At 44.0% G+C, this 22,698-nt stretch overlaps 1 protein-coding gene and 1 long non-coding RNA gene across 3 annotated transcripts; both read left to right on the top strand.

The window, feature by feature from the left end:
* The first annotated feature begins 2,150 nt into the window (after nucleotides 1-2,150).
* Nucleotides 2,151-9,578, top strand: BHLHE41 (basic helix-loop-helix family member e41). 2 transcript variants are annotated; one of them, XM_081024161.1, is made up of 5 exons: nucleotides 2,151-2,476; nucleotides 4,047-4,110; nucleotides 4,418-4,525; nucleotides 5,132-5,243; nucleotides 5,925-9,578. In XM_081024161.1, the coding sequence occupies exons 1-5, from the start codon at nucleotides 2,223-2,225 to the stop codon at nucleotides 6,959-6,961; spliced, it is 1,575 nt and encodes a 524-aa protein (XP_080880287.1). In that variant the 5' UTR covers nucleotides 2,151-2,222; the 3' UTR covers nucleotides 6,962-9,578. The 2 variants fall into 2 exon arrangements, with proteins under 2 accessions (XP_080880287.1, XP_080880288.1); XM_081024162.1 differs by lacking the exon at nucleotides 2,151-2,476 and adding an exon at nucleotides 3,309-3,645.
* A 2,776-nt stretch (nucleotides 9,579-12,354) lies between these two features.
* Nucleotides 12,355-22,503, top strand: LOC308457580. Its single transcript, XR_013977015.1, has 2 exons — nucleotides 12,355-16,356; nucleotides 19,757-22,503. It is a non-coding gene; the product is annotated as an uncharacterized lncRNA (long non-coding RNA).
* Nucleotides 22,504-22,698: the final 195 nt, after the last annotated feature.

Genomic DNA, 22,698 nt, shown 5'->3' with positions numbered 1-22,698 from the left:
GGCAGAGGGACCCAGAGAAGAACAGTCAGGCGGAAAAGGTGGAGCAAGGCTAGGATATTAAGTTGGTGTACAAGGGGCGGAGACTCAGATGGAGCTTCGCCGATCTAACCATTAGACGTAGGGTTGCACGCAGCAGCTTGAGAATGGAAACTGTAACTCAATAAAGACTTTTATTTAATGATCGCTGGCTAGCGTGATCCTCTGTGAGCTAGGATCTGGAAGCAACTCTGACAATATACAATGAATTAAAGAAGATCTTTAGGTACACATTTCTGAAAAAACCAGAGGCATTCTTGTTGGGAATGGTGGGAGAGGATATTGATAAGTAGGATCATAAATTGTTCCTATACGCAACAACAGCGGCGAGGTTACTGCTGGCTCAGGTGTGGAAACAACAACAATTGCCAACAGCAGAAGAGTGGCAGTACAAGGTCACGGAATATGCGGAAATAGCCAAATTAACAGGGAAAATTCGACAACAGGGCGATGAAACATTTCAAAAAGAATAGGAAAAAATTATGTTATACATAGGATAAGGTGAAATAGTGAAATCGGTAGAATGGAAATAAACCTCATAATGGGAAATTAAAATAAACTTTATTGGATGTTAAATGACAATATGAATTAAAATGTAAAATACAACCAGTGTAACTAATTGTATCTGTAAATGAATATAGACAAACAACAAGACGTGTATATACAGAAATATTTATTTATATATAGACACTGTACAGATAAAGTTGAATAAACAAAATCGATAAAGACAATGCGAAAAACTTAGAGACGACATAAAAAAGCCAGAAGAAGGAAGGAGGGAAGTCAACTCTTAGGAGTAAATGTAAATGTAAAGTAATGTGTATATGTATAGTATGTAATCATAAAATCAATAAATATTATCTTAAAAAAAAGAAACATTTCAAAAGGATGAACAGAAAGGGTTATCCACAGAACTCTCAAGATTAGAGAAAGATTTAATAAATTTAATAAGAAAACGATCTCTAATATGTATAAACTCCTTCTTGACTGGGAGGTCAAGGAGGAAGAAGTGAAATCTGTTATGATGCAATGGGCTAGGGACTTTGGCTACAACATCCAGATGGAATCATGGGAGAGGCTGTGGACGGAAGACCGAAAATTTACAGCATGCTATGATTTGAAGAACTGCATGAAGATGCTCTGCAGATGGTATTTAACACCTGTAAAACTTGCAAAAATGTATAAAGCTAGATCAAACATCTGTTGGAGATGTGGGGAGGCGGAAGACACCATGATCTACATGTGGTGGAACTGTAAAAAAAAAGTAGGAATTTTATGGGAAATAATTTGCAATGAACTTAAAAAATGTTTAAATGCTCCTTCCCAAAATAGCCTGAAACCTTCCTACTAGGCATAATGAATAATGAAATCCCAAAAAGATTAAGGAAAATATTCATGTATTACACCACGTGGGAAAAAAAACACCTTCTTTCACCCCACACTTTCAGCAATTCTTGTTTCTCCTTTTCTGCTCATTCTCAGAGCGTTTCGTTTCCTTTTGGGGGGGAGGATATTCTGCAGTGCCTCCAGAAGCGCTGGGTATATTTCCATTAAAAAACCCAAGAACTTTAAAAACGCTCTAAAGCATCCTTCCTCAGCAGCTAGAAAAGAGAGCAAGGTTGACTATACCGAGTCATTTGCGTGTCAGCGTTGCTTATGCGCCAGACCTTTTAGGCATCCCCGGATGATAGTAACAGCTGCTGAGCAACTCCCGATCCTACGCACGCTTACTTGCATGCAAGCCTCCCTGGGGCTTAGAGCGGGGAGCGTTTCGCTGGGTTATAGATCCAGCTGCAAACTATGCAGTTCGGCTGCCCCGCAGCTGCCCGCCTGGGCCCACGTTGCGGCTCTCCTGCCGGGGAACGAGGCCGGCGCTCGCCGCTGCAACGTGTTTCCTACTGGGCTGCGGAGAGACCAGATTCCTCCACCAGAAAACTGTAACGACTCCTTATGGGAGCCCCTCATGTTCTGTAGCGAGGCCATTGTGACTGTGTGCGCACAAGCAGAAAGAAAGAAAGAAAGAAAGAAAGAAAGAAAGAAAGAAAGAAAGAAAGAAAGAAAGAAAGAAAGAAAGCGAGCGAGCTTGCGGACTGTATGCTCTGCTAGTCCTGCAGTCACGTGCATGCTTTCGTGAGAGTTCGCCTCGATTCAACCTGGGTTGGGCTCGGGATGCTGCTTTCCGGGCGATGGTTCCCTATTCAAAGCTCAGGAAATGCATCTTAGCCACGAAGGGGAATGTGGTGCCCAAGCAGGCGCTTTCTTACCCCCCGCGCTTCGAGCCTGGGGTCTGGATCTCGCGTGCACGCGCACACTTCGCCACCTGTGAGTCCAGCAAGGCTGAGTCTCCAGAGGAGCAGAACTCGGTCTCTGGACTAGAAGGCGCGGAAGCAACGGAGCCGCCGCCGCCGCCGCCCCCTTTCCCATTCGCTTCCTTTTGGGGGTGAGTTGAGGTGAAGACCTTGAGGCTCCCCCACCCCCGCTTTCCAGATGCTCCTCAGGCTCCAGCTCGGGGCCCGAGGGCTTTGATCCAGGGCTAGCACACTATTAGCATTTGGCGGGGGGGGGGGAATGCAAACCCAGGCGAGCTTCGCCGCGTCTCCCGCGCCCCACGGAGGGACCGCAGGTCAAGCATCTGCTCGGCGCGGCGGCGTTTGCGCTCTGCAGGAAAGCGGCTGCCGCGCGCGGGGCTCCCTTCGCAGTGCGGCGGCGGCGGCAGGAGGCGGCCGGATCACGTTGCTCGCCTTGTGCTCGTACCAGTTTGAGATGGGATTAAAGAGGAGGGCGCTCCGGCTTTTCTTTTTTTCAGGGGCCAGCAGCCGGAGCAAACGTGGACTTGCACGAGCCCGAGTCCGCCCTCGCCAGCGGCAGGCCAGGCCCGGGGTCTGGAGCAGCGGGCGAGGGCGAGGGCGGGGTCAGACGCCACACGGGGCTGCAGTTCCCTCGCACGAGGCCGGCTTCAACGTCCCCCGCCTGGGACGCCGCTTCCCGCTTCCCTCTCCTGCCCCGGCTAATGCCCACGCGCCTTGCCAGCCTCCTGAGGAAGCCCTGCTTGGCAGGAGGACCTTTTCTATGACTCCCCCCCAGCCTGGACACTGAGGAATAGGCGAAACGCGCGAGAAGCTCCCGAGTCCCCCCCCCCCCGCCCCGGTGCCCGTGGTCCCGTTTGAGCAGAGGATGCTTCCTTAGGCCAAGCTGGGCTTTCCCCCTCCGCCCCGCCCCTCCTCCTGGCGCGCGCCCCCATCCCGGAGCCGGGAGGTTGCGTGGTACGTTCTGCACGTGAGCTGGGTGCTGGTCTGCCTGGCAAGCGCGTGCCCGGTGGCCAAGCAAGCAAGCAAGCGGGAACGCCAAGTAGCAGCGCGCCCGGAGCCAGAGGGAAGAGACGGGGCGAGGAAAAGGAGAAGCAGACCGAGGGGGAGCTGCTTTCCCACCCGGACCAGGCTGCCGGGGCGACGGTGGGGCTTTGTTGCCCGAAGGTCTCCCAAGACTCTGCACCAGCTCACGGGAGCCAGCCAAAGCGGCGACCACCCCCAAAAAGCTGCTGCCAAACATGGATGAAGGGATCTCTCCTTTGCCCGAAAGGCAGTTATTGGAGCATCGGGAATTCATAGGGTCAGATGACAGGGACTTCTGCATCATTGTTGTCATTTTAATTTAGGAGAAAAACCCCGGTTTTTCTTATTATTATTTTCCTTTCTGCAAAAGGAAAGGGGAGATAAAGAGATGGGTTAACTCTGGTTCTTTGGCTGGGCAGCCTTAAGCATGCACGTGCCCCCCTCCATCCCTTTTTTTTATAAAAAAATAATATATTAAAGATTTTCTTGGTTTACAAAAGTACATGAATTGTCTCTTTTTCAGGTTATAGTGTATTTTCTGCAGATCAGTTACATTTGATGTGAGACATTAGTTTTGTATGCACCACTTTTGTGAGATTTCTTGCAAAGTAGTAGCTAATGAGACCACTATGCATGTTAAAGTCAATGGGTCTCTCTTTCACTTTTCTGTTCCTGCAGACTGGGTTATCCATCCTTGTATATGTGCAAGCCCAAGAGAGGTATGAAGAGGGACGAGAGCAAGGTAAGAGAATAAGCTTTTCTGATGCTCTCCAGCACCTGCACAATACTTAGCAGGGGCTTGTGATAAATGGGAGCCCAACTTTATGCAGAAGTTCTCTTCTTTTCCTCATTCACTTCCTTTCTGTTATCTGTAGTGGGCAGTTTTGTTTTAGTTATGTTGACAAAGAACAGTTCTGGAGGGAGAGGGGAGATGCCTAAGCCAGTAGATACTCTTGAAATGGGAAAGAAGGGTAGGTGGCAAGACAGTTGTTTAGGTACTGGTTGGCATTATAGTGAAACAAGTGTTTGTCCTTTTTCTTCCTGAATAGGAAACATACAAACTGCCACATAGATTGATAGAGAAGAAAAGAAGAGACCGGATTAATGAGTGTATTGCTCAGTTGAAAGATTTATTGCCTGAGCATCTGAAACTGACAGTAAGTCCGTGTGTATATGCTTGCCTGTACATCTATCTAGGTATTTTTGCAACACCATAAACTCTTAGTGAAGTGTTTACTACTCAGGCTGTAATCCTATGCACACTTACTTCAGTGTAAGCTCATTTGGCACAGTGGGACTTACTTCAGATTTAGCCTGGATATGGTTGCACTGTAAAAGATGCACATATTAGGAAAAAGTGTGGTTATTTTTGTTGACTTAGAACTAAGTCACTGAGTTCAGCAGTGCTTTACCCGCACTTATTATTATTATTATTATTATTATACCGCCCTATACCCAGAGGTCTCAGGGTGGTTCCCATAAAACTTTCTAGAGTACATCCTTTAAAACTGGGTTGAATTAAATGTGATTTTTAGGATTGCAAGACATCCAGAAGTCTAATATAAATTCCTTATATGATAGCATTTCTGTAGAACCACCATTAGCCTTATTTGTGAAGTTTCAAAATGGGTGTGATTTATCAGTATTTATCACCAATTCGAGCAAGGGCAGTAATAAAACAATATTTCTTCCAAAGTGAGCTTAGTGAAGTTTTAGAAAATAGGATTTTGTTTGATTGTGTGTCCCTTTCCCTCCCTTTGCAGACACTAGGGCATCTGGAGAAAGCTGTAGTTTTGGAATTAACTTTGAAACACTTAAAAGCTTTAACAGCCTTAACAGAGCAGCAGCATCAGAAGATAATTGCTTTACAGAATGGTAAGTAAATGCCCAGTGCAGAAGCACAATATAGAACATTGTGTATCTCTATCTCTAGCTCTCTCAAAGATTATGAAGGACACATCTGGTTATTGACAAAGTCTTAGCAGTTGGTGAACTGTTAGCTAACTCCACAGTTAAGTTGCCAAATTGAAATCTATAGAACTGCTTCAGAGTCAGTGACCTGTACGGTCATGTTTACTTAAACTTTAGTCCCCTTAAATTTAGTGGGCCTTAACTCCTATGTAAATGTGAAAAGGACTGCAGCTGTGCAGTCTAACCATATCTACCGTATATACATATATATCCTTGCATTGCAGAGGGTTGGACTAGATGACCCTTGGGGTCCCTTCCAACTCTACAATTCTATTATTTACTTGGAAATAGGTCCCATTTTGTTTGAGGCTTACTCCCAAATAAGTAAGTCTAGTATTACAGCCTTAACATGTTATCTCTTGAGATACCTTAACCTTTTCCAACTGATTTCATAAATCATAGTCCTAGATTGATAACTTTGCACTAGAAGATTAGTACATTTAACACAAAGCAATTACATTATAGAGGAATTTTGTTAATAAAACAGTCAGATTCTGTGTAACACTAGATCTAATGCAAGTAGTATTACTAATGCCTGTTATTTTGCATCCCTTCCTCCCTCTCCTCCCCCCCCCCCCTTTGTAGGGGAGAGATCTTTGAAGTCTCCTCTGCAATCTGACTTGGATGCTTTCCATTCAGGATTCCAGACATGCACCAAAGAAGTCATGCAGTACCTCTCCAGATTTGAAAGTTGGACTCCAAGAGAGCAGAGATGTGCCCAGCTCATCAACCACCTGCACTCTGTTTGCACACGATTCCTCCCCAGCCCCCAACTCCTGACTCCAAAGATTTGTGCAGGCAAAGGACCCTGCCCCACCTCCTCCGCCTCTTCCTGTGTGCAGCGAGATCACACTGGCCCAAAGCTGGAGAGCCAGCCAAATTGTGTGCCAGTCATTCAGAGGACTCAGAATGCAAGTAGCAAGCATAAATTCAGCCACCATCCAATGGGTCATGTGGAGCTTGGTGGGGAGAATGACACAGATACAGATAGTGGCTATGGTGGTGAGTGCGAGGGAAGACCGGAAGGGGACAAAAGGCAAGGCAACCTGATGATCAAGCAGGAGCCCTCTGGGGATGAAGCACCTCCAGCAGCTAAAAGGCTGAAGATGGATTGCAGCAGCACCTCTTCGGCAGTGTTGAGCCCAGACCAAGCAGCAGCTGGTTCAGCCCTTCTCAGCTCCCTGGTGGCTTTTGGAGGTCTGGGGGGAGGAGGATCTCCCTTTGCCCATCAACCTGCTGCTCCCTTCTGCCTGCCTCTCTGCTTCATCTCCCCCTCAGCAGCAGCTGCCTACATGCAGCCCTTCCTGGACAAGAGCAACCTGGATAAATACTTTTACCCAGCAGCAGCAGTCACTGCTGCTGCTGCTACTCCAATTCCTTGGATCTACCCAGGGATTCCAGCTCAGGCTGCAGCTGCTGCTGCGGCTGCGGCCTTCCCCTGTTTCTCCTCAGTATTGGTACCAGGAGAGAAAACCAGCTTGGCCTCAGCAACGTCTACCGATGTGGCTTCTTCTGGCCAGCACCTCCCCCATCCATTTACCTGCAACCCAGGTGGGCTCCATGGGGACATGGACCTCCCTTCCCAAGAGGAGCATTTGCAGTCTGCAGAGGAAAATCCTTGAGTGATGCTACATCATTTCTAAAGGAAACCACACAGTTCATGCCTCCTACTTGACAGGAAGGATCCATCACTCCCAAGAAGGAGAAGCAACCCTCACCCTGTTTCTTTGTGTGTTTAAGGGAAAGCTTACTAGGCTGACAGTTTATTCTTTTTCTTTTATTAAAAGATTAGGTTCTCCCTCTCCCACAAATATTTTTGGAGAGCTCCTTGTCCCCCCCCCCCCAATGCTGTGTGTGTGTTTAAAATTTTCTTTACACAAATGTTGTAATGTTGCGGAATTCCACCCCCCAGTTGAACTGAAACAAAAGCAAATGGAAAAGACTCCCTTAGGGGTGGGGGAAATGGCTCTTTCTTCGTAAGAGAAGTTTGCTTAACAATTCAGAAGGCCTAAAGAAAAGGGCAGGGGCTGCAGCATCTGGAACTGGGGAGTCAGGATGCAAGATATACTGTATACTGTACCAGACCATACCATAACTGCAGGCACTTTAATAATGATTATGTATAGACTGTAATGGAACTTACTCGAGTGGGCATAACTCAGCAGGAAGCTTTGCACAAGCCCCAGTGAAATAAGCAGGAACTACTTTAAAGTGCTCTTGAATTTTAGTGGGGTTTGCAAAGGAAAGTTCCATAGTAGATTGTGCTCCTGGCAGGGCAAGCTTCAGCATAAAATGCTTCCTGGTCCAGAAATCCAGGAATCGGTTTCCTGGTAGTAACCAAGTCAACAAACAGGCAAACTGCTTACTTAAGAACGGCCCAACTGAAGCCTGTGTCACTACTCTGGATGAGAGGAAGTTGTCTTGAGAATGGTAGCCTAAGAATTACAGAGAATTTGCTTCTCTATTACTGACTTCTTAATTGGTGGCTCCATACAAGAATCATTGGGCAGAAGCCAGTAAAATTTAAATGCAATGCAACTGCATTGAAATCACTGGAGTTGCCATCTGATTCTGCCAAATAGCAACTTTATTTTACCTTTATTCAGAGCTTAGGAACCATTTATTTCAATGGGCTATATTTTACCTTTGCCACATGCAATGCTTGGAGGAGTTTGGTTAGTTAGTTAGGAGTTTGTGGAAGTGGGGTTTGGGAGAAAAAATGAAGGTAAGCTAGCACTTTATTGAGAAACAGATCATGAACAGACCTTGTTCATGCATTTTTATTGTCTTGCATTTTTAGAGCTACCCCTGGCATTTGCTCAAGGGACAGAAGAACTGTCCCATTATGTAGTTTCTTATTTGCTAAAGCAAGTGCATTTTTCTACATCTTAATGCTTAGTTTTGCTGTGTTCCTGATATTAAATTACCTTGTTGTATGTGAAGGAACATCACTGCACTGGACTAACAAGAAAAAAGACACCCCACACCATTAACAGTACAATCCTATTTACTCAGAAATAAGTCTCGCTGTCTTCAGTGGGGCCTACTCCCAGGTAAGTGTGCATAGGAATGCAGCACAATCTAGCCTTAGATTGTATCCTGAAGGAAGAAATAAGTTTACTGTCCTGATCTTGTGCCTTTAACCATGGCCTAAACACAAAAGCCCCAAGCCCCAAGCAGTCCCAGAGAGGAGTATGCCTTCTCATAAGCAGTAAAAGACACAGCCAGTCCATACAGTGGTCCCAGAAGACCATCATGCTGTGAATAAGAACAGCGAAATCGGAATCTCCAGCAGTTCAGTGTGTGGTTCTTCCTTGGTAGATTGGGGTGAAAGAAAGTGCTGCTTTTCCTGGCATGGAGATAAAAGCTAACTGCAAAGCTTCACTTGCATAATATATGTGCATGAGGCCACCGTTGAAAGGCACAGCCACTAACATAAGCTAAAAGAGGTTACAAATCATAATTAAAAATGGTGTGTTGGTAACTGGGTAAAAGTGGGATAAGGTTTCCTTGCAAGGTTTTTCTGTCTCCAGATATCCCAATTTCCCTTTCTGGAGACTGTTGCCAGACACCAGATAATCACACAGCTAAAGCTTTGTTAATAAGGTTTAAGCCAAGAACCTTGCCTAGATATTTTTAGTTTGTTGCCAAGGTAGCACTGTGAGAAACCTCACTTGAATGTTATGTAAGAGGTGAGACACAACAGTCTGACTATGAGTGAATATGCCTGGGTCTGTTAGTCATTTTGAGTGAATTTGCTGCTATTGATGTTGCTACTGTTTGCCTCAAACACTGTTTTTAAACAATGTTGGTCCTTTTTTCTTTTATTTTTTTAAATCTTACTAGCCTACAGAGTGTCTGTATGTAAATAGTTAATACATTCAATTAATGATGTCCAACATGCTATTTTTGTAGGAAGAAGATTGAGTAATGATAATTGAGTTTAAAAATATCCCTTTTGATGAGGAATTGCTGAAAAACAAAGTTGCACTTTTGTTACAATGCTTAATGCTTGGTACAAGCTTATGCTGTCTTAAATTATTTTAAAAATAAAATAAATACTGTCTGCAAGAAACCAGCTGTTTAAAGAACAGTTTAAGTATGAGAGATAATAGGAATCAATCTTTATATTCATTATTTTCCAGCACTCCATGAATTCTACTATAAAAAATATTTCCACAATATTTTGTGATTTAAACAAAAAAGTATTCTTACTAAAGAATAAATTTTTAAAATACAGAGTATGGGTTGTCTAATAATTAAAGCTCTTAAAAGCCTCAAAACTCATTCGTCAAATATGCTAAGTGAGCTATGATGTCTTCACAGGACTTTAGGCAGGGCTGTTGGAATTTCTTTGCTTTTGAATAGTTATTCGAGTCTCTACAAACACCATTGTTTGCGTGGTGACAGCAGCCCTTTGACAGAAGGCTTCCACACAAAACCGCAGCTTCACAAATCTTGTTTTGAAAAAACACCACTTCCACATGAGCCCCCTCAGGGACGCCAGTAAATAGAAGGCACCCTTATTTGCACCATCACACATTTACATCTGATTCTTCTTTATTTATTTGCTCATACAGATATTGTCACTTCCTTCAGAACAGCTCTCACTTCCCTGCATGAGAATACACCACTTGAGTCAATTCATAGAATCATAGAATCATAGAATCATAGAGCTGGAAGAGACCACAAGGGCCATCGAGTCCAACCCCCTGCCAAGCAGGAAACACCATCAGAGCACTCCTGACATATGGTTGTCAAGCCTCTGCTTAAAGACCTCCAAAGAAGGAGACTCCACCACACTCCTTGGCAGCAAATTCCACTGTCGAACAGCTCTTACTGTCAGGAAGTTCTTCCTAATGTTTAGGTGGAATCTTCTTTCTTGTAGTTTGGATCCATTGCTCCGTGTCCGCTTCTCTGGAGCAGCAGAAAACAACCTTTCTCCCTCCTCTATGTGACATCCTTTTATATATTTGAACATGGCTATCATATCACCCCTTAACCTCCTCTTCTCCAGGCTAAACATGCCCAGCTCCCTTAGCCGTTCCTCATAAGGCATCGTTTCCAGGCCTTTGACCATTTTGGTTGCCCTCCTCTGGACACGTTCCAGTTTGTCAGTGTCCTTCTTGAACTGTGGTGCCCAGAACTGGACACAGTACTCCAGGTGAGGTCTGACCAGGGCAGAATACAGTGGCACTATTACTTCCCTTGATCTAGATGCTATACTCCTATTGATGCAGCCCAGAATTGCATTGGCTTTTTTAGCTGCCGCGTCACACTGTTGGCTCATGTCAAGTTTGTGGTCAACCAAGACTCCTAGATCCTTTTCACATGTACTGCTCTCAAGCCAGGTGTCCCCCATCTTGTATTTGTGCCTCTCATTTTTTTTGCCCAAGTGCAATACTTTACATTTCTCCCTGTTAAAATTCATCTTGTTTGTTTTGGCCCAGTTCTCTAATCTGTCAAGGTCGTTTTGAAGTGTGATCCTGTCCTCTGGGGTGTTAGCCACGCCTCCCAGTTTGGTGTCATCTGCAAATTTGATCAGGATGCCCTTGAGTCCATCATCCAAGTCGTTGATAAAGATGTTGAATAAGACCGGGCCCAAGACAGAACCCTGTGGCACCCCACTAGTCACTCTTCTCCAGGATGAAGAGGAACCATTGATGAGCACCCTTTGGGTTCGGTCAGTCAGCCAGTTACAAATCCACTGAGTGGTAGCATAGTCAAGACCGCATTTTACCAGCTTCTTTACAAGAATATCATGGGGCACCTTGTCAAATGCCTTGCTGAAATCAAGGTAGGCTACATCCACTGCGTTCCCTTCATCTACCAGGCTTGTAATTCTGTCAAAAAACGAGATCAGATTAGTCTGACATGACTTATTTTTCAGAAATCCATGCTGACTATTGGTGATCACAGCATTCCTTTCTAGGTGCTCACAGACTGTTTGCTTAATGATCTGCTCCAGAATCTTCCCTGGTATTGATGTCAGACTGACTGGGCGGTAATTATTTGGGTCCTCTCTTTTCCCCTTTTTGAAAATAGGGACAACATTTGCCCTCCTCCAGTCTGCCGGGACTTCGCCTGTTCTCCAGGAATTCTCAAAGATGACTGCCAGTGGTTCTGAGATCACATCTGCCAGTTCTTTTAATACTCTTGGATGCAATTCATCTGGCCCTGGAGACTTGAATACATCTAAACTAGCCAAGTATTCTTGTACTATCTCCTTAGTTATTCTGGGCTGTGTTTCCTCTGCTGAATCATTTGCTCCAAATTCTTCAGGTCGGGCATTGTTTTCTTTATCGGAGAAGACTGAGGCAAAGAAGGCATTGAGGAGTTCAGCCCTTTCTGTGTCCCCTGTTTGCATTTCACCATCTTCTCCTCTGAGTGACCCCACTGTTTCTTTGTTCTTCCTTTTACTACGAACATACCCATAAAAGCCTTTTTTGTTGCTTTTAACCTCTCTAGCAAGCCTGAGTTCATTCTGTGCTTTAGCTTTTCTGACTTTGTGTCTACACGTGCTGGCTATTTGTTTGAATTCCTCTTTGGTGGTTTCCCCCCTTTTCCATTTTTTGTACACATCCTTTTTTAATCTTAACTCAGTTAAAAGTACTTTAGATAGCCACCCTGGCTTCTTTAGGCACCTTCCAAGTTTCCATCTCATTGGTATTGCCTGACGTTGTGCTTTTAGTATCTCCCTCTTAACAAACTCCCAGCCATCATGAACTCCCTTTCCTTTTAGTATTACTGTCCATGGGATCTCACCCAGCACTTCCCTAAGTTTTCTGAAGTCGGCTTTCTTAAAGTCAAGAAATTGAGTCCTAGTATGCTTGGCTGCTCCTTTCCGCTGATTAGTAAACTTCAGAAGAGCATGATCACTCGCGCCTAATGATCCTTCCACTTCTACCCCACTAACCAGGTCATCCACATTGGTTAGGACCAGATCTAAAATGGCTGTTCCTCTTGTTGCTTCTCCCACTTTCTGGACAATGAAGTTGTCTGCAAAGCCAGTGAATTCAATTATTAAATTGGTTAATGGATGTGCTACTCTCTTTCACTGTGGCAAAGGTAGGCAGACCCTTAATGAAATTGGCAAGTCCCATTTCCTTAACCCATTTTAGTCAAATCATGCCCCTCTGTCGCCTCCTGAAAACAAGAGCTATGGGGCTGCCCCCAAAGGTCACAAGTTCAGGCACCAACCTACCACCCCCCTGCTAATTTGAGTGCTGATACTTCCTTTAAATACTGCCTTTGGCCTGTGCGGCTTCAGTTTTTAGTGTGCATGGTAAACAAATGTTAGAGAAACCCTTTAGGGACCCAAGCTGCCAAGCACACCCATCACACAACTATCATTAACACTGATTTGTGTGTTGGATTGCTCTTATTGGTGTGTATGACCTACAGATATGACTGGACACTGTTCAGTAGCAGAACCTAAGTTGTGCCATGGACCTTGTGGGGGAGGGGGTGGCTTTGCGCATGCCCAGTCCCCTGCATGTCAGAGAGGTCTGTCAAGTAGATTTCATGTGGGGGTGAAGGGGGAACAGCATACTGCTCCTGACCCAGCTGGACCCAAAGCCCCTTTTGGTGGCCCTTAATTCTGGGCCAACGCAACCAGAATTCTGGGCCAATGCAACCTAGCCAGGTTGGTTGGCTAGGAGCTGCAAAAAATAAATAAAAAGAGTATGACTTTTGGAGTGATTTTTTTTATCAGACCTAACTGCAACTTGAAAATAAATCACCCTTTACCCAAAAATGTCCTGCAGCTTATGGAAGGAATGCTTATCCAAAAATATGGTTCTGGGCTCCCCCTGCTGTCTCATTGGTTTCAGTTGCCCAATTTCGTGAGGACACTGATGTGATGAAAATGGAGCTATAGGAGAAATTGGACACTGAAATATCAGTGTGCTTTCTGTCCCAGTGATGGAGGCTCATCCTTCAGCATGGTGCAGTCACAGCCAACGTGCACACAGGCTATGTGTCTGGCCATTTGCACCATCCCCCTGCATGGAGGTTACAGACCGCTGATGTGCAAGAAAAAGGCCCAAGGCCAGACGTAGTATGAACCTTTTAAACATTGCATCAGCAGCATGACGTTTGTTAATTGTATTTAATTTAAATTGGGCCTTTACACTAGTTCACTAAATTGCCAGTATGAGAGACTGTATAACAAGTAGCATAAAGATGTACCAACCGAAATTGCTTTGTGATAGCTTAGTGTAGGGCTGCCATATGTCTGGAATTTCCTGGGCATTGCTGGGATTTGGCTGCTGGAAACAGCGCCCAGGTGGAAATCGCTTAAATGTCCAGGAAAATCCGGATGTATGGCAGTCTATACCTATGGCAGCTCAACAACTTTCCCAAAAAAGCTCAACAAAATGGCAACACTATCTTAGTGGCAGGGTCTTGCGTATGCTACAGGTTTTATTGACCATATATTTGGGTTAAGGAAGGAATGGTGTCCACCTGCTCTTGTCAGATACATTTGCAATCCCTTTTCTGCTAATACGTTTTTATTGCTTTTCATTTTTTAAAAACAAATCAACATCAAATTAATTCAAATTTAATACAAAATTTACTTCCTACCCTGCTGCTATGTTTCTCTTTGCTTCCTTACTCTCTGCTCATTGTAACGTATATTTCCTAATTCCATTTCAATGCTTAATAATGACAAAATGATAAAATATTTTATTTTTCCCCTTCTTCATTTCCCATCAACTGTACATATTTCAATTCCTGCTTAGACTTGTATTTACAGTAACTATAACAGGGGTCAGCATACTTACTGTGCCTCAGGCCGGTGTCTCCAGCGCCGATCATGCAGCAGGCCGGAGGGCGGGAGAGCGCTTGCCCATACGCGTGCGCACACGCTATTTCCGGCATACTTCCGGGTCGGAGGAGCACCAGTAGTAGCTTGTGCGCATGTGCATGGGCCTCCTCTGACCCGGATGTGCACCAGAAATAACGCTTGCACATGCGTACAAGCTATTTCTGGTGTTCCTCTGACCCGGAAGTGGGCAGCTGCCCAGCGCAGCGCTGGTAAGAGTGGGCAGTGGCAGTGGGCAGCGGGGATTGCCGCGAGTCAGATAAATGAGTCCCTCGGGCCTTATCCGGCCCGCGGACCTTAGTTTGGGGACCCCTGAACTATAACATATTCCCAAATCTCAAGTTGAGTTACTCTTCACTTTGTCAGCCCACAGAAATTATTAGTTATAAATCAATAGTCCACAGATACAACTTATCCCTTCCGCTGTTCTACATGCGCAAAACTCTGACTGGCGATGGTAAATTAGATATCCTCTTCAGTCACTGCATTCAAATCCTGCTCCACAGAGGTAAGCAAACTCCAAGGTTTCCAGATGCACATTGTTATGCAGTAATCCTTGGTGGTATCAAGTTTCCCAGACATCAGGGTCTGGTCTCTTCTCTGTCCATGTTACCTCTGTCGTCACCAAGAACTTTGTTCCCACAGAATTAACAAAAGAATTAACATCAATGCTTTCCTCTCCCCCATGTACAGCAAAGACCATTGAAACCATTTTTTATCCTTCACAGTTCCAGATTCATTTTTCTTTGCAAGATATATCCAATTTCATAAAATCACAACACCTTGGGTTTCATTAGTATTGCAAAATAATCCTTCATCTTGCCTCTCTGAGTGCGTTGGTCTGTCATCTCTAACTCCAGCTTTAATCCTCAGTCTCTGTTACATTCTCTCCATTCTTCCACCCCCAAGCTCTGGAGAACCCAGGAGAGTGACTTTCCAAGTTCACTACTGGAAAGGAAAGTAGGTACATTTGCAATCTTGAAGGATTTGATGCTTCCCAGTTCAATTTATGCCTTTGTTTGTTTGTGATAATAATCTGGAGTCATTTAATTGCCAATGTGGTGCATGTACCTGCTCTTTGCTTGTAAACAGACTGTCATCTGGATTTTGCTGTAGGGATGGAGTGGTTGGGTAAATGGTCCTGCCTTTGGGAGAAAGTTGTACCAGCTGATCTTTTGATCTTTTCCAGCTCTTGGAGCCAGCGTTTGTCCGCAGACAGCTTCCGGGTCATGTGGCCAGCATGACTAAGCAGCTTCTGGCGAACCAGAGCAGCGCACGGAAACGCTGTTTACCTTCCTGCCGGAGCGGTACCTATTTATCTGCTTGCACTTTGACGTGCTTTCGAACTGCTAGGTTGGCAGGAGCAGGGACAGAGCAACAGGAGCTCACCCCGTCACGGGGATTCAAACCACCGATCTTCCAATAGGCTTATAAAGTACAGCAAATGTGATGCAGTGTTATTATTTACTAATATAAAATAAATAAAACAATATTTTGCTATACTCCTGAACCTATTGTACTCTTAGCCTAGGGCACACTATTGTTAAGAATAGTGTGAATACTTTTAAAACAGGGGACTTGCCAGCCCAACAGTGGATAGGCAAGGCACAATTCCCTAGCACCTCCTGCAGCACAACAAATTAATTTTGTCATTTCTTCTAATTAATGGAAGTGAACCCCAAGGATTTCCCAAGACCTGGACTGGGTTATGTTATCTGCAAGGATGCTCCTCACCTTTGTACCTGGACCCAGCCAGCATGTGGTTGCTCATGTAGATAGATCAGATTAGAGTTAAATTCTTGAAGGTATGCATCATTGAAGACCACAGGATTGGACGAGGCATGATGCTAAACGGGGCATCATTAAGGAACAGAAAGGCTTTGTGTGGGGATGGAATAAGCCACTGGATCTTGCTTAAGCGACAAGATTTGGAAGAGGCTGGTGTTATGTATTGAAGTTCTCCCCCTGGCCACCAGGAGTATCATGTATATAATTTTCACTCAGGTCCACGTCAGTTACTTTAGGCGGGAAACCCTGGGTTGTTGTTGCTACAATGTTGACAGCCGGCTGCCTATAAAAGCAGGCCGGCTGAGCTGTTTGCTGTTCAGTTCTGTTCTAGCTTACAAATAAAGAGCTGCTTTGGAGAAATCGCTGTGTCGTCTGCTATGTCTACCCACTATTCAACAGCTGGTGAGTGTTATTTGGTTTCCTAGCAGTGAATCTTTCTCCTCCCAAGCTAATTCAAAGTACAGGGCTTGCAGCAGAGGCAAGAGGGAACTGCCGCGGCAGCAGCAGCAGCAGCAGCAGCAGCAGCAGCAGCAGCAGCAGCAAGGCCTATCACATGGCTTCGTATGTGACTGACTGCTTGGCTGCTCCAAGTCAGCAAACTCTTGACAGGCCTTTTCCTCTGCTGCTGGGGATAGTGGGTGGGGATGGAAGAGATGAGCATAGGAAAGGGCCGTGGTTTCCGCTTGGAGAAGAGGGAGTGAGAAAGGAAAACGAAGTGTGAATTAAATCCTTCCACAGCTGCATAGTAAGAATAAACCAACAGTTAGAAGGTTTTTCCCTTTCAGGCATGCACAAATACAAGATGGGTGACACCTGGCTTGAGAGAAATACATGTGAAAAGGATCTAGGAGTCTTGGTTGACCACAAACTTGACATGAGCCAACAGTGTGACGCGGCAGCTAAAAAAGCCAATGCAATTCTGGGCTGCATCAATAGGAGTATAGCATCTAGATCAAGGGAAGTAATAGTGCCACTGTATTCTGCCCTGGTCAGACCTCACCTGGAGTACTGTGTCCAGTTCTGGGCACCACAGTTCAAGAAGGACACTGACAAACTGGAACGTGTCCAGAGGAGGGCAACCAAAATGGTCAAAGGCCTGGAAACGATGCCTTATGAGGAACGGCTAAGGGAGCTGGGCATGTTTAGCCTGGAGAAGAGGAGGTTAAGGGGTGATATGATAGCCATGTTCAAATATATAAAAGGATGTCACATAGAGGAGGGAGAAAGGTTGTTTTCTGCTGCTCCAGAGAAGCGGACACGGAGCAATGGATCCAAACTACAAGAAAGAAGATTCCACCTAAACATTAGGAAGAACTTCCTGACAGTAAGAGCTGTTCGACAGTGGAATTTGCTGCCAAGGAGTGTGGTGGAGTCTCCTTCTTTGGAGGTCTTTAAGCAGAGGCTTGACAACCATATGTCAGGAGTGCTCTGGTGTTTCCTGCTTGGCAGGGGGTTGGACTCGATGGCCCTTGTGGTCTCTTCCAACTCTATGATTCTATGATTCTAAGTTGCACCTGCTGAATTTCTGCTAGTTGTTAAAAAGCACAGGGGACACCTCACGTGTTTAGTAAGTGAAGGAGCCAGTTTGGGCCTGAAATATTGCTAAGTTCACTCCCCTCCCCACTATCCCATCCAGAAGCAGAGTTTTCAATTTGTTTTGTAATTTCAGGACAGGAAGAAATGGAATAAGATCATATCCTCTACTGCTAGGAAAGAATCACCTGTTGAATGCTTGCCTGTCATGCAACTGCCACAGGCACAGAGCTTTCTTCTGAGCCAAATGCTCATGTGGTTTATATTACACCTCAGATATGAACAGCTTTGTTTAGTCTTGGAGGACCATGCTGGGCACTTTGAGTACCATTGCCTGGAGCAGGACTGCTGTCTTTAAATAATGAATCTAAGACGATTCAAGGCAGGCAACATTTCAAAGCAAGCTATTAAAATCCAGCATATGAAACATTTTTTTTAAAAATCTGCCTTTAGCAAAAAACCCATCCCATCTTATGCCAAGCAATAGCATACATTTCAGACCTTCAGATTAGAGGAAGGACTCTTCAAATATCTGAATCCAGTGCTTCTGGCACCTTTGTAGGCTTCCCAGTATTATAATGTCCATATACAACCAGGCATGGACAGAAACCTGGGAGGCTGCACTAAGCTTGTGTGGAAACTTCATAGAGTGCTAGAGTTAGAAGGGTCCCCCAGAGTCATCTAGTCCAACCTTCTGCACTGCTGTGGCATGAGATGCCTAGCAAGGCCAGCAGGACAAATAAAAGATTTAATCCCAGCAGAAATATTAACTTACTGTGATTTTGAAGAAGTCCTGTTTCTGGATCAGCCCTGTATTTTTTAGGGAACTCAAAACTACCATTATTGATGCTACTAGAAGCTATCTCCTGAAACACAATATTCTGGTACTTGGATGGGGCCCCAGAGCTGGAGTGCAGCAGAGTCAAAGCGCAATGTGAAAAGGTGTTGCTCAAACCATCATCTTACTCTAAAATGTACAAATTTCCCATGTGGTTGCAAGCTTCTGGCTCCCAAAATCAATACAGCTTCTGTATACGATACTGTGGTGATATTATAAGAGTGGTTTATGGGAATGGGTTAGAACCTGAGAAACAATTAGCTACAATCAGTCTACTGAGATTTCAGTGTAAGCATTTATGTTAATTAGCTGGATAAGTTAGTGTTTGTTGTTTTCTTACCTTCTGAGCTATTTTAATCTATATAACTATTTGAGTTTTTCTTTCTTGTAGAGTTTTGTTTTAGTCTGTATTTTTTATGAAAAACAGAGGACAAACAGGCTGTAGCCTGGGAGAACTCCTGGATTCCAACTGGTGCTTAGACTGCTTTGTCAGCTGCAGCCACTGCTGCCCTGGGGTAGCCTGGCCTCAGTTGCCCCTGCTCTGGTGAAGTCCCACCTGGACTAATGCAATGTTGTCTACGTGAGACTGACATGGAAGGTGCTTTTGGAAGAAAGCTCAGCTATAAATGTAATAAATATGTGATGTCCTTAAATGAGCAAGGGAGGAATGGAAGTCTCCGTCTCAGCCATCTGCTAAAGGGAAGTTGTCTTGCATATCACAAGGCACTTAAAACACCATTTTGGTACCAGGGGAGCTTATGCATATATGGAGCAGCTGTGCAGCAGCAATGCCTCCCAAGTACAGAAGCCTCTTGCTGCCCTCTTGTGTTAACTCCACTGCACTTCGCCTTTGCCAAATCTGAGCCTCAGCAACTTCTGCACATTTTTTCCTTAGCACTTGACAGACCAACATAATTTTGTTTATCCTAGTGCAATGTCCCAGAAAGCTTGTCCCGCTGGAACCTCTTGTTCGTTGCCTTAATTTGACAAACACCAATGCTGAAGAAACAGCACCAGAGCAGTCCCTGGAACACTTGTACACTCAGGGACATGGGTGGTGCTGTAGTCTAAGCCAATGAGCCTCTTGCGCTTGCCCATCAGAAGGCTGGCCATTCGAATCCCCACAACGGAGTGAGCTCCCGCTGCTCTGTCACATCTCCTGCCAACCTAGCAGTTGAAAAGCACACCTGTGCAAGTAGATAAATAGGTACCACTGTAACAGGAAGGTAAACAGCGTTTCCGTGCACTCTTCCGTGCACCCAACTGTCTTCTTCTACCTCCTTTTCTTAACTTTATTCTCAACAACAAAGCCCCAAGTGTGGTCGGTTGCACATGACCCACTCACCAACAGGGAAATGACACAATCAGAAGGAAATGGCACTGTCACACAAAACACACAGTCATGGGATTTGTCTGTAACCTTTTTTGCAGCTGTGTGGTATAGAGCCTGCTCAAAAGTTTAAGTGTGCCTGTGAGGAATCTGCTGAAGAGAAATCAACTTTACTTCGAAGTTCAAAGCAAAATCGTGCACAGTTCTATTGTTGTGAAGCATTAATGCTGGTTTTAACATTAAAAATGTTAGTTTTATTTTGATACCTGTATAAATACACAATTAAATGGAGTCGTTTTTAAATTTGCTACTGTATTGGCAATGAAAACTTTATTTCCAAAAGTAAAGCAGCAAAAATACTGAATAAATAAATTGACAGAATGGTTTGTTTTGTCATCTCCATATAACTGACAGCCTTCATACAAATTAAAATATTGTAGTGAATAGAATAAACCAATGGTCTTAAAAAAAGGCTAGGATATAAAAAAGTAACACTTTTTGACATAAAAAATACAGCACAGAACTAAAATAAATCTGAATACAGTTTTTTCTATTTACATGGATAATTAAGGCCCAATTAACATATGGCAAAGCACATTTGGAATTCATGTAAATTTGAGAATTGGGGCAGGGGTGGTGATGAGAAAGTATTATTCATTCTACCACCCCATAAACGTACAATATTGCAGCTACAAGGTACAAACCATGTTACCAACCTAAACCTCCTTATATTACATATTAGAGACAGAAAGGTTCTTTTGAAAGCTGCTGTTCTTAAGATTCATGTGAATGAGCAGACCCATGAACGATGAACATTTGTCTTCAGGTCTCATACATATGTAGGGCAATGGTCACACTTTGAGCCGGCCCCCTGAAATCAATGGACTTTAGTCATTTGCTTTTATTTCAATGGGTCTAACTCAAAATACAGCTCACAGTTTCACCCATAATCTCAATATTCTCAGACAAGAGTGCCTCATACCAAGTGTCACCATCTCTTTAGAAATATAAATATTTCTTCTCTGAAAACCTGTGTGCTCTTATTCACAAAGCAAAATGTCTATTTGAGGGCACGCTTTAACAAACATAATACTGACTGAGGTAATGCGAATCTTCCCAGAGGCCCTTTACAATGACCCTGAGATCAATAAGATCAGCTGCTAAATTATGTCCCTAATACCCTTGGAAATATTTGTGGTTAATTTCAAGGCAAGGGGGCTGCTTCTTTGTTTTTTAAGTTGGGGGGTGAGCCTGGACCAAGTCTATTTGCACCCCTGGGCCAGACACAGGCTCCTGGACAGACTTCTCCAGGTCCCTCAGTTGTCAACGCAGTGGCAAAGGGAGGACACCAGTTGCCCCCAAGGAACTTTGCCAGGGGTCACTTTCCAGGTGGGGCTTCCCACACACAGGTTATGGACCTGGCACTCATTCCCTTTTCTAAGGAGTCCTCCACCCCCAATGCTGCCACAAATACTGACTTAAACTCAAAAAATTAAGTTTGCTCTTGTATAGGACTTGACAAGAAATGCATATATGCTCAAGAAAAATTGGCTACCACACCACTCTGTTGATTTTGTGTCTCATGCTTGACTATTTTTCTCCTCCCATGTTAATGCCAATTTGAGGACTCCAAACCACCTAGGGCTTAGTTGTTCTGACTAGTGAAACAGTAGATTAATGCAGTCTATTGTCTCATTTGTTGACAGGGGGGAAAGGAAAAATAGTCTCTTCTATGGACTTTTTTATTTTAAGAAAGATATTTTATATTTTCACAGGTTTATTTGAAGAGTAACATTTCTAGTGATAACCATGAAAATCAAACACATTTCTGTGTATTTTCATATATTTGTTTCAGTTTGAAATGCATCTTTATTTATTTTTAGAATATAGCAATGAATGAGGAGCATTCTTAAATGGAAATGGAAGCTTGATTTAAATTTTGGTCTGCTTATTAAATTAATCAAGCTATTGGTTTCTATAAACTATTTTATTTTTAAAAGACTTTAGAGATATACCCCTTAAATGTTCTGCTTTGTGAATAAATAGGTGTCTGCATACGATGCACTGACTTCTGGACATTCCTTGAAGTAAGAAAGAACCCTGTCCTGCAATGAAGGGTCTGAATAGACTGTGTTGACCTAGGGGCATGATCCATATAAAACAGTCCCCTTAAATCCCAATGAAATGAATGAGATTTAAGCATTTAATTGTACGCTAAAGTCCCAATTCAATGAGATTCCAATTTCTGGAAACTTTAAGGCTAGCATTTGTCTTAAAAACGATTCCTGAACTTATGGGTAATGAGTGCCAAACTGTCTGCAGGAGCAATCCTAGAATGTTGCCAAGAAAGTCAAAGAGCCCTTTATGAATCTGATGATACTAGTTGTTGTTCACGCAAACTGAAAAATAGGTGAGGTCTGGATTCTAGTATGTACCTTGTAATCTCTTGAAATACCCAGAAATACTTATGATCTTACAGTTCTGTTTCAATACATGAGTCAAATAATCATAGATCCAGTTATCAAAACAAAACTTGCCATGCACAAGGATTTTTATGCACTTATTCCTATTTCGCTTGCACATGCACTTTTCTTCTCTACACCTACCTCTATTGTTCTTGGTTTCATAAATGAATGAGTTCCCATTTTAAAAGAGGGCAGTTTCATTGGAGTCTTTTTTGCATTGTAACAAAGGAGCAGAAAAGTTTGGGGTTTTTTTTGCACTTTTACAGAACTTAAAAAAGAAATACTGTTTGGTTATTTAAGCAAGCCATTAGACTGGACCTGCACAATAGCTGATCTCTCTCTTCCCACCCACCTTGCTGGAAAACACCAGCTGTGTGTGGCAAGCACCATCATGTGGCTTGATAAATCTCTTGGTTTTGCTGCCTATCTGGTACTGCAGAAACAGGAGGGTTTTCAAACACCTGCCTGGCTCAGTGAGTCAAAAGTAGCACATGACAGCATTATACTGAGTTATTGTGTCTTTTTGGACGAGCAAGGCCTATGACGATACAAGAATGCTGTAAGTAGGGGGGAAATAC

Source organism: Podarcis pityusensis (assembly GCF_964106645.2).
Source record: "Podarcis pityusensis genome assembly, chromosome: 10".
In the NCBI taxonomy this organism is placed as follows: Eukaryota; Metazoa; Chordata; class Lepidosauria; order Squamata; family Lacertidae; genus Podarcis; species Podarcis pityusensis.
Note: the sequence above shows the minus strand (reverse complement) of the source record. Positions and strands in the feature narration are given on the sequence as shown.

What these genes read in the sequence shown, in the direction of transcription:
- BHLHE41 (XM_081024161.1), top strand. Translation starts at nt 2,223, where the DNA reads ATGGTTCCCTATTCAAAGCTCAGGAAATGCATCTTAGCCACGAAGGGG. An exon ending in CCATTCGCTTCCTTTTGGGG is followed by an intron (nt 2,477 to 4,046) that starts GTGAGTTGAGGT and finishes CTGTTCCTGCAG; the next exon opens with ACTGGGTTATCCATCCTTGT. An exon ending in TGAAGAGGGACGAGAGCAAG is followed by an intron (nt 4,111 to 4,417) that starts GTAAGAGAATAA and finishes CTTCCTGAATAG; the next exon opens with GAAACATACAAACTGCCACA.